This window comes from Podarcis pityusensis (genome assembly GCF_964106645.2).
Source record: "Podarcis pityusensis genome assembly, chromosome: 13".
Classification (NCBI taxonomy): Eukaryota; Metazoa; Chordata; class Lepidosauria; order Squamata; family Lacertidae; genus Podarcis; species Podarcis pityusensis.
This window is the reverse complement of record NC_138038.1, coordinates 5,284,623-5,298,112: the sequence shown is the minus strand read 5'-3', so window position 1 is coordinate 5,298,112 and position 13,490 is coordinate 5,284,623. Positions and strand designations below refer to the sequence as shown.

Here is a 13,490-nt window from a genome sequence, read left to right as displayed (position 1 = left end):
ATAGTAGGATTCCTTATTAGAAGTTCAAATGTTAGATTGTGGTTTGATTTTTGTATCCTTATTTTGTTGTTTACTATCTGTGAAAATTAATAAAAATTTATTTACAAAAGAGGCAGTATAGAAACATGCTGAACATAATAAGAGGAAAGGAACTTGTTCTGATAAAACAAGCTTTTCCTCTTGAGAATCCCTGCTACACCACTAGCCTGTGGTTACTTAAGTTTAGAAGCTGTTAGCACAGTGCACATTAACAGCAGCATGTAAATTCCCTGTTTCTGGAAAAGAATTTCCATCCAAGTATTAATTTAGATTTTATATGACCTAAGGATTTGAATTCTTCTATTACAGCATTACAGAAAGACTTACACATGGGAGAAATAAATCTGCTTTAATCTTATTACCCAAACTTTAAAGCTTTGCACATTAGAAAAAAGCACAGGTGTGCCGTTCACACACATTTTTTTACTTCAACGCTTGAGGCATATTAAAGAATTCTACAGTTAATTAAGAGTTCTCAAAACTGTATGGGTCTTAAAATTGTTACCTCTCCCAAAGAGAAATAGAGTCGTGGTATTTGGGAATCAGGATAAACAGTCTCTAGGTACCAGGAAAATGGTTTGCACTGCAGCTTGTGTCTAAGTCCAAGTCGTGATGATATGTCTCCATAATCTACCTTTGTAACCCCTGCAGAGAGTTGCATCTCAGTTAGTTACAGTTTTAATTGAATAAATACAGTAATAGATTACCTGCACAAAAATTAGACTGGGTGAGAAGAGTAATCTTTACACAGATCTTTGAGGACAGGTCCTAGGTATCTTACTATCACAAAGAAAACTTACAACCAGTTTTATCTGAAACTGTGAGGCCGCATCAATTTCTTATCTACAGACCAATTTCCATGAAATTGCTTACAGAGCTACAAATGAACATTTAATATAAGGTAGGAGGAGTTTGGATTTGATATCCCGCTTTATCACTACCCGAAGGAGTCTCAAAGCGGCTAACATTCTCCTTTTCCTTCCTTCCCCACAACAAACACTCTGTGAGGTGAGTGAGGCTGAGAAACTTCAAAGAAGTGTGACTGGCCCAAGGTCACCCAGCAGCTGAATGTGGAGGAACGGGGATGTGAACCCGGTTCACCAGATTACGAGTCTACCGCCCTTAACCACTACACCACATTGGCAGGAGTCTGAACATTCCAAGGAAATTGCAACCAAACAGGGTAGTTTTGGTACAGTCTTTGAATTATGCCTAAAGATGCTACTTTATTTGAGCCCCGTAACAGCACAAGTATCTTGAAGAGTACAGTACAGAAATGTTTACAGAATCTAGTCCAACCTTCTGCTTAATGTAGGAAATCTAGAGCTAAAGCATTTGCAATACATGGCTGTCTAGCCTCTACCTGGAGTCTTCCAGTGAGAGAGACCACCATCCCTAGGTACATGGCTCTATTGCTGGATTACTCTTACTGAAGTTTCTCCTAATGTTCAACTGAAATCTCTACTTCTGCAGATCTATTCCTGCCACTTGGGAGTAGCAGAGATTCCTTTCTATTGTGTGACAGCCCTTCGGTCCCTTCAAACCTTCTGCTCTCATGGCTAAACATACAGTTCATATACCGTATTTTTCGCTCCATAGGACGCACTTTTTCCCCTCCAAAAATGAAGGGGAAATGTGTGTGCGTCCTATGGAGCGAATGCAGGCTTTCGCTGAAGCCTGGAGAGCGAGAGGCATCGGTGCGCACCGACCCCTCTCGCTCTCCAGGCTTCAGGAAGCTATCCGCAAGCCTTGCAAGCCCGGTGGGAGTTCCCGCAGGCTTGCAGGCAGCAGCCTGCAGCCCCGGCGAGTGTCCGCAAGCCTTGCACCCCCGGCAGGAGGTCCCGCCAAGCGCGCGAGGCTTGGGGCAGCAGCCTGTCGCCCGAAGCACGGGGAGCCCTCCGGAGGGCTCCCCGTGCTTCGGGCGAGTGTCTGCAAGCCTTGCGCGCCCGGCAGGAGGTCCCGCCGAGCGCGCGAGGCTTGGGGCTGCAGCTTGTCGCCCGAAGCACGGGGAGCCCTCCGGAGGGCTCCCCGTGCTTCGGGCGAGTGTCTGCAAGCCTTGCGCGCCCGGCGGGAGGTCCCGCCGAGCGCGCGAGGCTTGGGGCTGTAGCTTGTCGCCCGAAGCACGGGGAGCCCTCCGGAGGGCTCCCCGTGCTTCGGGCGAGTGTCTGCAAGCCTAGCGCGCCCGGCGGGAGGTCCCGCCGAGAGCGCGAGGCTTGGGGCTGCAGCTTGTCGCCCAAAGCACGGGGAGCCCTCCGGAGGGCTCCCCGTGCTTCGGGCGAGTGTCTGCAAGCCTTGCGCGCCCGGCGGGAGGTCCCGCCGAGCGCGCGAGGCTTGGGGCTGCAGCTTGTCGCCCGAAGCACGGGGAGCCCTCCGGAGGGCTCCCCGTGCTTCGGGCAAGTGTCTGCAAGCCTTGCGCGCCCAGCAGGAGGTCCCGCCGAGCGCGCGAGGCTTGGGGCGGTAGCCTGCAGCCCGAAGCACGCGAGGCTTGGGGCGGCAGCCGCGGCGGGGGGGGGGGGAATAATTTTTTTTATTCATTCCCCCCCCCCCAAAAAAAACCGAGGTGCGTCCTATGGGCCGGTGCGTCCTATAGAACGAAAAATACGGTAACCTTTTCTCATATGATGTCTCATCAATCCCACAGACCACCTTGGTTGCCCTCTAATTTTTCTACATCCTTCTCACAGTCCTCCTCCACAACTGGACACAATACTCCAAAGATGAGATCTGTCTAGTATAAAATGAATTGTAACTATTATTTCTCATGAGATGGAAACTATGGTTTCTATTAATGCAGCCTAAAACTGCATTAGCATCACATTTCAGAGCCAGGTGAATCAATAGTTTGAGCAGAAGATGGCTTTATACATTCACCGTATCATTTTAATAATAATAATAATAATAATAAATTTTATTTATATCCCGCCCTCCCCAGCAGAAGCCGGGCTCAGGGCGGCTAACAACACTAAAATAGTGCAACATTATAAAAACATCAAAGAATTAATTAAAATCAAAATTGATGGCAACCATAAACTAAAGTATTGTAAAGATTGCCAAAGGAGGGAGTCAGGCTGCGCCCTGACCAAAGGCCTGGTGGAACAGCTCTGTCTTGCAGGCCCTGCGGAAAGATGTCAAGTCCTGGAGGGCCCTTGTCTCTTGTGACAGAGCGTTCCACCAGGTTGGAGCCACAGCCGAAAAGCCCTGGCTCTAGTTGAGGCCAGCCTAACCTCTCTGAGGCCTGGGACCTTCAAGATGTTTTTATTTGAAGACCGTAAGTTCCTCTGTGGGGCATACCAGGAGAGGCGGTCCCGTAGATACTATAAGACACTATATTACTTTTAAGATACTTTTAAGACACTATATTATGCTGAAGATTCCTTGCTTACCTGGGGAAATTATGTAGAAGAAATTCTTGAATCCATCCATCCAAACTTCTGCAAGTCGTCTATTATTTTTATTAATAATCTGCCCTGTCCCTCCTGGGAAAGTGTAAGGAGTGGCTTTTCGAAAAACGTGTCCAACATGCGAACATGTTACAATTTCCAAAGTTCCCCCACACTGCCAAATCTGAAAATGTCAAGAGTTCACCATAAACATATTTCTATTGTATTTTAGGGAAAGAAAGGTTCTGATTACTATGCAAACTATAACTGCATGAGTAATAATTCTGCATTATAATTTTACTAATTATATTTACACATCACTCTTGACCAGTGGTTATCACCCTTCACCATTTCATGGAGAACTCATCACAGATGTCCCACTTCCAGCCCATGTGAAATCATATCCAGATTACGTAGCAAGACCATTCTGTTGCAGCAAGGACATTGGGCACTTACCAGTATTACTGAAACATCATAATGGTAGCATGACAGCTCTACCCAAGTTTAACTATTCTTCAGTCAACTGCACATGCAGATACTGGGATGTCCTAGAACTTTTGATCAGAGCTGTGAACCATGTGCTTTGCAGTACTGCACCAAAGCACTCTGGCAAAGCAGCTGTTATCTCTCTTCCCTGAATTTGTTTTTAATTTTAAAAAATAATCTATCGTTGAAAGATAGAATTTGCACCTTTTCTCTGGTAACATTCAAAATATGTCTGCCTACCATAACTAAGCTGCACTACCTGGGAATAAAAATGAAGTTTACTTACTCTGAATGAAATTTCTAGGTTTTCTCCTCCCCATATATCCATTCCTGCGTCGTATGTCCCAATTTCTTGAAAATAGTCCCTATCTATAGAAAAAAGGCCTCCTGCCATTGTAGGCGTCCTAAAGAAATATGAAAATGTTTTAAATCCAACTCTGACATTTATTATTACATTTATTACTCTTAGCAGTGAACTCTATCCCAACAAAAATATAGCTAAAATTGGGCCAGAGGGTGAAAAAGAGGGAGGCATTTGCCAGTCTGGGAGTACAGGAAGGCAGCACAGATTTGAAGGATAAGGTATGTTGCAGCATCCTGAACTGCATCTAATGCCAGTCCAACTCAGAACATTAATATCAAAAAAATTAATACAGTGGTGCCCCGCAAGACGAATGCCTCGCGAGACGAAAAACCCGCTAGACGAAAGGGTTTTCCGTTTTCAATGCGCTTCGCAGGACGAATTTCCCTATGGGCTTGCTTCGCAAGACGAAAAAGTCTTGCGAGTCTTGAGATTTTTTTCGCTTTCCCCCCCTTTTTCTAAGCCGCTAAGCCGCTAATAGCCTTTTAGCCGCTAAGCCGCTAAGCCTTTAATAGCCGCTAAACCGCTAATAGCGCTAATCCGCTAAGCCGCTAATAAGATTGCTTCGCAAGATGAAAAAACCGCTAGACGAAGAGACTCGCGGAACGGATTAATTTCGTCTTGCGAGGCACCACTGTACATGATTAACTTAGGTCCATTAATTTCCATAGGCAGTATCCAGTTAAGCAATTATGTTTGCACAAGCACTTCCTCTCTTTGTGCACCCCATAACCATGCTCTGGAGGGTTGGGGAAAACCCCCAGAGCATGTTTAAGGAAGAAGTTCTGTTGTGCCAAAACAGCGTTGTTTCACTGCCGCAGGTTTAGAAAAGGTGACATACTAATCACTAACTTGGAATGGACCTCCCTGTCCAAACTACAGTGTTACCTTGGGTTACAGATGCTTCCGGTTACAGACTCCACTAACCCAGAAATAGTACCTCGGGTTAAGAACTTTGCTTCAGGATGAGAACAGAAATCGCGCAGCAGCGGCACAGTGGCAGCGGGAGGCCCCATTAGCTAAAGTGGTGCTTCAGATTAAGAACAGTTTTAGGTTAAGAATGGACCTCCAGAACGAATTAAGTTCTTAACCCGAGGTACCACAGTAGATGCTCACAGTTAAGGGAGAACACACTTCCTAGTGTTCAACCTGCAATTACTTATTACTAAGAGTTGTATGATCTACCTGTTTCAGCAGGCTTTCTAAGATGTGTCTTAATTTACTGGGGTTTTTTAAATCAAGTTAATGGTTGCTGATTACATATCATATTTCCCTCACAGTTCCTTGCACCTTCAGAGTTCTTTTTAATGTAGAAATGGACTTGGGAACTGAGTAAACCTGGATTGTATTATTAGACACATGAATGAAGGGATATCCCAATAATGCTCATCAGCTCCCTTTACCTGACTGGAAGGGTCCTGTCACCTTTCCTTCGGTCCATTTCTCTCTGTGGAACAGGATACCACCGGAAATTCAACTTCCAGTTGAACCCACCGTAAGTCATATCAGAACCTGCCATATATTCAAATGTATCATCGCTGATTACATCAATAATTGGACAAACTACTGTTCTCCTAAAGAAAGAAATGGCATAGACCATTAGAAAAAGGCAAGAATACAGGAACAAAATACAGCCCTTGTTACATACAATATCAGCCCTATACCACAAATTGAGCATCTCATTTCCTGTTCATCTCTGAAAAGGTTTCAGTTTTAGTACATGATAGACATGATCCAGCTCATGTTAAGTATCTACAAGTGTCTTTGAACTAGCTTCAGTTATTTCAATGAGGCTTAAAAGGTTCGTTTTTGTCCGGCTCATGCTCACTTTATACCACAGCAACATAGAATACAAGAAACTATGCTATGTTATTAAACAAAGTAATGATCAAACACTTGAAATAGTCCTTTATCTGCAAGAGCTGTCACTTCTATTGTACGTGGGGTGAAGGGTAGATAAGAAATCTTATAAATAATAGATGGAAATAAGATACAGTTCCAACCAAGGATGAATGGCAAGAAAAATTAATGGGCTATGCAGAAATGGCTAAGCTTACTGGACTAATAAGGAACCAAGATGAGGGAACTTTTAAAAAAGAATGGGGAAATTATCTGGAGTATTTTAAAAATCATTGCAAACAGTTAACTGCATTAGCAGGATTAACTGAAGATGAGCAGTTAAACTATTAAACTTTCAAAGTTGAGAGTAACAATTATAAGGAGTTACAGGGGAGGTGCATAAATCAAAAGTGAAAATAGAAGAAACCACAGAAAGGGGGGAGGGAAGTCAAACTATGATGTATGTATGTGTGATGAGGTATCAATTATTGTAAAATTGGAAATTGGAAAAAAATAAAAAGAAGAAAGAAGAAATCTTAGAAATTAAATAATGCAGGATAGTAGACTGAAGCTCACATTAACCACATTCAAAAGTGTTACCTCTCTAAACAAGGTATTTGTATTCAGAGCCAGATGGGCTAGCAGTTAGGGCAGGAAAATCCTTAAATGAAACAAAGGTTTAACTTGGTAGAATGGTAGGTTCCTATGTACCTCAGAGAACAGGTTGCTTGATTTCCGGAGAAACATGCTACAAGGCATGAGCATAACACAGAAAACAATAGTAACAGGCTATGGCAGGATATCTGAGGTGTCACAGTTATTAATTATACATATAGTTGTACAGTGGTACCTCGGTTTAAGAACAGTCCAGTTTAAGAACGATTTGGTTTACAAACTCCACAAAAGCAGAAATAGTGTGTTGGTTTAATAACTTTACCTCAGTCTAAGAACGGAATCCGAATGGTGGAAGGGCACCGGCGGTGGGAGGCCTCATTAGGGAAAGCGTGCCTCAGTTTAAGAACGGCTTTGGTTTAAGAACGGACTTCCGGAATGGATTATGTTCGTAAACTGAGGTACCACTGTATCTGCAATACATCCATACTGCATTTGAAGATTACCAAGGTCTGTCACTGCTCTTTAATTAATCCTTTGTGCAAATATTCTTCTACTACAAATTTCTTATATTCTAAGGATTAATGAAGTTTACCCACTATGTCCAAGGATGAGTCACGCTTAAAAAAACAGATTTGCTGCATTAGTCAGTATTAACCTTTAACATGTTTTATAAAATAAGCACCTGTCTAATTTTATCCGTGCTAGCAGTGGCTCCAGCCATCCTACTGTACATTCACAATGAGCATCTAAAAAGGTGATGACTTGGCCTTTAGAAGCAGCAGCTCCTTTCAATCTGGCTCTGATCAGTCCAGAACGCTGCTCCATTCGAATCACATAAACTGGTACTCGTAATTTCTTCACATAGTTCTCCAAGGGTCTCTTCAAGAACTCTAAAAAGTATGGCAAGCGAAAGATAAAATAAATGTAGCATTCAAGCTACATGTACTCATAATTTTAGTAAGAACTCTTAAAATGGCTTATGTCTAAATGAACTCTCAACAAGAATAGTCAAAAGGGGGCAGAACAATCCAGATATCAACACTAAATTTAAGACTGAATATACTATGAATACTCTGCAATAACAGAACCAGGACACACACGTTATGCTCCAAATTGCAGATTTTAATGGAAGATTAAAACTCCCTTTTTCTGGTTCAGGATGGTGACTTTTTCCACATGTAAGCAAAACAACTAATCGGTATTTATCCACTATTTTTCTTCTAAATGAAAAATTAGCACTTTTAAATTATGCAAGGAGTAAGTATTGTATTCTTGATGTTTCTTTTTCCAGTGCAAAAGTGAAATATTATGCAAATCTACTGGGAATATGGCAGCAGCAGATACAAAGGTAAAGCTGAATGTTTGCTTTATTCAGTTCAGCCAACTGATGCTAAAATTTGAAACCCACTTTCTCCAGATTAGGAAATCTTTGTAGAAGCCTAATTTCTTAGTTACAGAGTATTTAACCAGCATGTAAACAGAGGTTGCATTTTCTGCCTGCATCCTTCAGTTTGATAAACTTCAAACCCAATTTATTTTAAACCAAGTTCCATGTGAGTCACAGAAGCACCATCAAGGAAAACATTAATATAGTACTATGCAGCTATGTACAACTTGAAGAGTCAGGTATACATGGTTTCAGAGTACTATACTATACACAGTACTATACACAGTTTACTTAAGTACTATAAAACTCTTAGGGACACGGGTGGCACTGTGGTCTAAACCACTGAGCTGATCAGAAGGTCAGCGGTTCAAATCCCCGTGATGGGGTGAGCTCCTGTTGCTTGGTCCCTGCTCCTGCCAACCTAGCAGTTTGAAAGCACGCCAAAGTGCAAGTAGATAAATAGGTACTGCTCTGGCGGGAAGGTTAACGGCGTTTCCATGCGCTGCTCTGGTTTCACCAGAAGCGGCTTAGTCATGCTGGCCACATGACCCAGAAAAACTGTCTGCGGACAAACGGCTCCCTTGGCAAGTAAAGCGTGATGAGTGCCGCAACCCCACAATCATTTGCGACTGGACTTAACTGTCAGGGGTCCTTTACCAGGTTTTACATTTATAAAACTCTTAAAAGCAAAGCTCACATAACAGCTTTTTATTCCAACACTGCTTCAATGAAGAAATCCATAATAATAATAATTCTACATAAAGGCAAAAGAATTCTCTTAAGAAGCAGGTTCAGCACCATTCCAAAGGAAAAACAGAATGTGGATGCACTGTACTTATCAATATGGCAAAATCCAACTAAAAAGTGATTTAGAGATTAAGCAAGCACTATTTAATGAATATTCATTTCATGCATGTTTGAGCATTAAGGGCACCCTAGGTTATTTGAGGAGTGTGATTTACTTTACCCTGGCATAGAGTAATCTCTATTTCAACATATGCAGTCTGTGAAGTCTGGACTGCTTCCAGTGGGTAGCTTTAATGAATTCATTAAATTCAAAAGAGTGAATGTTATGTACCAGTATGGATAATGTTTTTAGCACAGAGAAGCATGGATTATATATTATGCTATATACTTGCTATACAAGTTTATATAAGGGCTATGGTAAGTAAAAAACTGATGATTACAAACAGGGTTCAAAATTAGCAGGGCACCAGGCGAATTTTGTGCCTAAAGATTCTCCATTTGTCAGCACCTCAAAAAGTCTAGGTGCCACTTTTTGTGCCTGGTTGACACTCAAGGATTACTGAAATGCATGTGCTTTGAAGCTTCAAAGTATATGTTAAGGATAGACAATATGTTAAGGAGTTTAACAATAAAGAGTAGAGTGTTTTGAAAAATGAAGTATGGTACCAATATTGTTATGGTAAACACCAAATTAAACATGTATTAACAATTTCTGTTAAAAATGTGATATTAACAATATTTCACTTATGAGAATTGTGTATTAGCTCATGCTTATTAAAGTAATAAATAGAAAGCATTGCTGCCCCACCCCAAAATGGCAACTAGACATTCTTGTTTTGGCGCCTACAACCCAAGTTCCAGAAGCCATTTCGCTCCTAGCTTTTCTGTCCCAGTTTCTAATACCGATTACAAAACCACCTAAAAGAATCAGGTTGCTTTTTAAAATTGATTTTTTAAAAGTGTGAATACTGCATTTCTCTTAAATAATCATATATGATGTCAGGTTTAGGGAAAGTAAAAAAGGCCTGGCCCAGCCAAAATGGGGTTTGCAGACCTGCAAAGTTATGCACAAAGTGTTTTGCAACACCGCACTTCCCCATTGCTATCTATAACTTGAATCAATTCCTCTACCAGATGCATCTGACTTAAAGAAGGCTTTCTCAAATATAAATATTTACACTCTACCTATCAAAACAGGCATTTCATTTTCACCTGATGAAAACTGCTCTAATCTGTCCAGTAACTACAGGTATATCAGCAACCGGCATTTCATTTTTGTTTGCTACTCAGTTTTTTGAATTCATGCAATATGCCCAAACTGCACCTTATGCAATCTTACCTCTTTCACTAGCATCATCTACCAGAATAATTTCTTCCAGCATGTGTCGCGGTGACCGGTTGATGACACTATGTACAGTTCGCAAGAGAGTACTCCAAGCTTCATTGTGAAAGACAATTACAACACTTGTTGTAGGAAGGTTATCTGGATATACTTTTGTCTTACACCTAAGACAAAACACAAATAAAGCAAAGCAGTAATAAATGAACCCTTTATTATTACATTTGAATAAAAAAAATATTCTCTAATATTCTCTTTATATTAAAAAATATAAGGTAGGGACAAGGAGAACTTCCCTGGGGACGGTGTTTCATCAATGGGTTGTCATCCCTGAAAAGGCCCTTTCCCCAAGCTTTTTGCAAATAGGCCCTTGTTCACTGACGCATTCAGAACTCACCTGTAAAAATGCCCTTTGACCCATGTTACACTAGCCATTTCAATTGACTACTTCAACTGAAACACTGAAGCAAGAAGGCTGGTAATAGCATTAACTTTCATAGGTCATCAATGAATGAACAAGAAAATTATGGGTACAGTTAGCTGTGTGAAACATGCTTCATGCAGAATAGAATGTCTGGATGCAGAATGAATTTCCTGACAGGTCTACTGCTCAATTAAAATAGTTCTAACACATGAAGAGGATTTCCAGGTTATGCTTAAAGATTGCAAAGAGTAATCCTTTATAATTAATCAGAGACTAGCTGAAGATGCCATTGGTGACCTCGCCACCATCAATGCTCCAAGCACTGAGTGAACCATCGTATCAGAAACTCTGGCCCAATAACAGCTAATCAGAACAGAACTACAACTTGCAAAGTACTGGATCAAGCTCTACATACACAAGAGGCAGAAACAGTCTTGAAGGAGGCAGACCAGTATCTCAAATGTTATTCTAACAATGGGGTTTCCCAATATCTGTAATGCTACCCATCCTAGAGAAGTGCTTTCAGGATGCTGGTATTTCTAAAGAACTGTATTTGTCTGCCACACTAAGTACATTCTTAGTGCCTTGATCCAAAAGGTTCTCCTTTTTCTCTATGAAGGTATATTAAGCTGAGTTTTAGATACCCCACACAAGAAAGCAGCAAATGCACCTCAGGTCTCCTCCATTAGCATGGAATATAGCCGCTCCTATTACTCCTATGAAAACAGTGTAAGACCCCAAGAATATGCAAACAGCTTCCTTCCTGTCCAGTTTCAAATGTACTACTTATCCTAGAAGCCTATTCTCCCAGTCTCATGAGACAACAGTTCCCCCTGGTAGGGAGGTGCACCTCAAAAACCCCAGTATCCATCAAATGCAAAAGAGGATCACAATTTGTTTGCTAACAAGAAAGTCTTTTTGTTAGTGAGCCTGGACGCTCCTTACAAGGAAAATTAAACTGTTTGGCTTTTAACCAGTTAAACTAACTTACATGTCACAAAACATCAAGTAGCTTTGACAACTCGGAAAGGAGAGGACGTTCTCATTCAAGTGGAAAAAAACTTACAATCTAATAAAGAGAAGCTATCACCGACAGTTAGAATGTAATCTTTTCAGTATATTTAGGAATATGGAATATTCTATTAAAGTAGCAAACTAGTAACAAAATGGTTTAAAATTAAAGGAATTGAGTACTACACTAGTTGCCCTGCTTTAAGACATACTGACACTTATTTCAAAGTTCTGTTACTTACAGTTATTTTTAAAAAGAAAGCCACAATTTCAGTAGGAAAGGTAAGCAGCCTTCAAATTTGGATAGAAACTCAAAGGAAAGGGTATTTTCAAACTCCCCACAAGAAAAGGAAATTGGTGAATCTGTGCATCAAGCAGAGAGCTGTGTTTTTTTCTGTTTTTTCTGCTAGAAGTGAAGAACTGATTGAGTCAGGATTGAGAACTGGTAAAGCAGAATAGATTACAATATGTCAAGGCATGAAAGGCAGTCCTTGATATTTTGATACTTTGCCTATTGTTTCTATTGACTGAGGTAAATGTGGGAATGCATCCTATTAGCCAAAAAATATTGAATAGATTAAAATATACAATGCATGGTAGCTACACACACAGAAGTTGAAATCCCCTCCCCACAGCAAGACAAGACAAATGAAGCTGCTGCCTGGCTGACCAAAACAGACCTTTACAAAAACAGATTTGATAGGATATTCATGAGAACCATTGAAATTCCAAGTCACAAGTAATGTTGAGACATGGAAAAGGGCTTCCATACAGCAGGCTCTTTTGGCTGTATGAGAAAACTTCTGAAGCTCCTTTAGTGCCTGCAGCAACACTAACCTGCTTTATTATCATAGTTATAAAGGTAAAGGTAAAGGTACCTCTGCCCATATGGGCCAGTCGTTACCGACTCTAGGGTTGCGCGCTCATCTCGCTCAAGAGGCCGAGAGCCGGCGCCGTCCAAAGACACTTCCGGGTCACGTGGCCAGTGTGACAAAGCTGCAACTGCCGAGCTAGCACCAGTGCTGCACACGGAAACGCCGTTTACCTTCCCGCTATAAAGCGGTACCTATTTATCTACTTGCACTTAAGGGTGCTTTCGAACTGCTAGGTGGGCAGGAGCTGGGACCGAACGACGGGAGCTCACCCCGCCGCGGGGATTCGAACCGCCGACCTTACGATCAGCAAGTCCTAGGCACTGAGGTTTTACCCACAGCGCCACCCGCGTCCCAAATCATAGTTATAAAATATATTTAAAGCCACCTAGCTGTGAAGCAGAGGTACAGTCAAACCTTGATTCCGGAACGGCTTAGTTGCTGAAAAAATCGGCTCCCAAACACCGCAAACCCGAAAGTAAGTGTTCCGGTTTGCGAAGGTTTTTTGGAAGCTCAACATCCAACGCAGCTTCCGCTTGAGTGCAGGAAGCTCCTGCAGCCAATCGGAAGCCGCGCCTTGGTTTTCAAATGGTTCCAGGAGTCGAACGGATTCCCAGAATGGATTCAGTTCGAGAACCAAGGTACCACTGCATAAGATTCTTAATCTAGGAGGAAATGTCTATGTAGATCACCTAAAACACAATAAAATATTCTACAGCAGTCTTCAAAGACCCAGGGTCTTGAGCTGGCTCTATGTTAACAGCAGAATAAGGTTAACAAAGGACCACTGGCATCCAATTAGACAGTCCAATAAGACATTTCAAGTCTAAAGATACCCTAGTGGCTAATCAACCCATATTCAACTGATTACATTCTATGTACCCACAAACAGGTAAAGTTCATCAATTGTGATTACCATGGATTATCGGAAGCAGAACTGGTCAAAACTGCTAATAATTCTAGGCAACCCGCAGACGAGGCCAAGCATGT

At 41.7% G+C, this 13,490-nt stretch overlaps 1 protein-coding gene and 2 long non-coding RNA genes across 11 annotated transcripts in view; 1 reads left to right on the top strand and 2 right to left on the bottom strand.

Moving 5' to 3' along the window:
* LOC308460620 overlaps nt 1–13,490 on the bottom strand; it is a 428,649-nt gene that overhangs the window by 262,767 nt on the left and 152,392 nt on the right. The window lies entirely within an intron of this gene.
* GALNT1 (polypeptide N-acetylgalactosaminyltransferase 1) overlaps nt 1–13,490 on the bottom strand; it is a 60,094-nt gene that overhangs the window by 7,527 nt on the left and 39,077 nt on the right. For both annotated transcript variants that reach the window (XM_080976792.1, XM_080976793.1), the window contains 6 exons: nt 10,194–10,360; nt 7,403–7,610; nt 5,670–5,840; nt 4,192–4,309; nt 3,423–3,603; nt 545–684 (listed from right to left, as the gene is read on the bottom strand). In XM_080976792.1, the coding sequence (XP_080832918.1) occupies nt 545–684; nt 3,423–3,603; nt 4,192–4,309; nt 5,670–5,840; nt 7,403–7,610; nt 10,194–10,360 (985 nt within the window). The remainder of the gene's footprint in view (nt 1–544; nt 685–3,422; nt 3,604–4,191; nt 4,310–5,669; nt 5,841–7,402; nt 7,611–10,193; nt 10,361–13,490) is intronic.
* LOC308460613 overlaps nt 1–13,490 on the top strand; it is a 102,588-nt gene that overhangs the window by 57,090 nt on the left and 32,008 nt on the right. For 6 of the 8 annotated variants that reach the window (XR_013978624.1, XR_013978626.1, XR_013978628.1 and 3 more), the window contains one exon: nt 8,012–8,068. The exons of the other annotated variants lie outside the window; for them this stretch is intronic. This is a non-coding gene — a long non-coding RNA (uncharacterized lncRNA). The remainder of the gene's footprint in view (nt 1–8,011; nt 8,069–13,490) is intronic. 8 annotated transcript variants of the gene reach the window in all.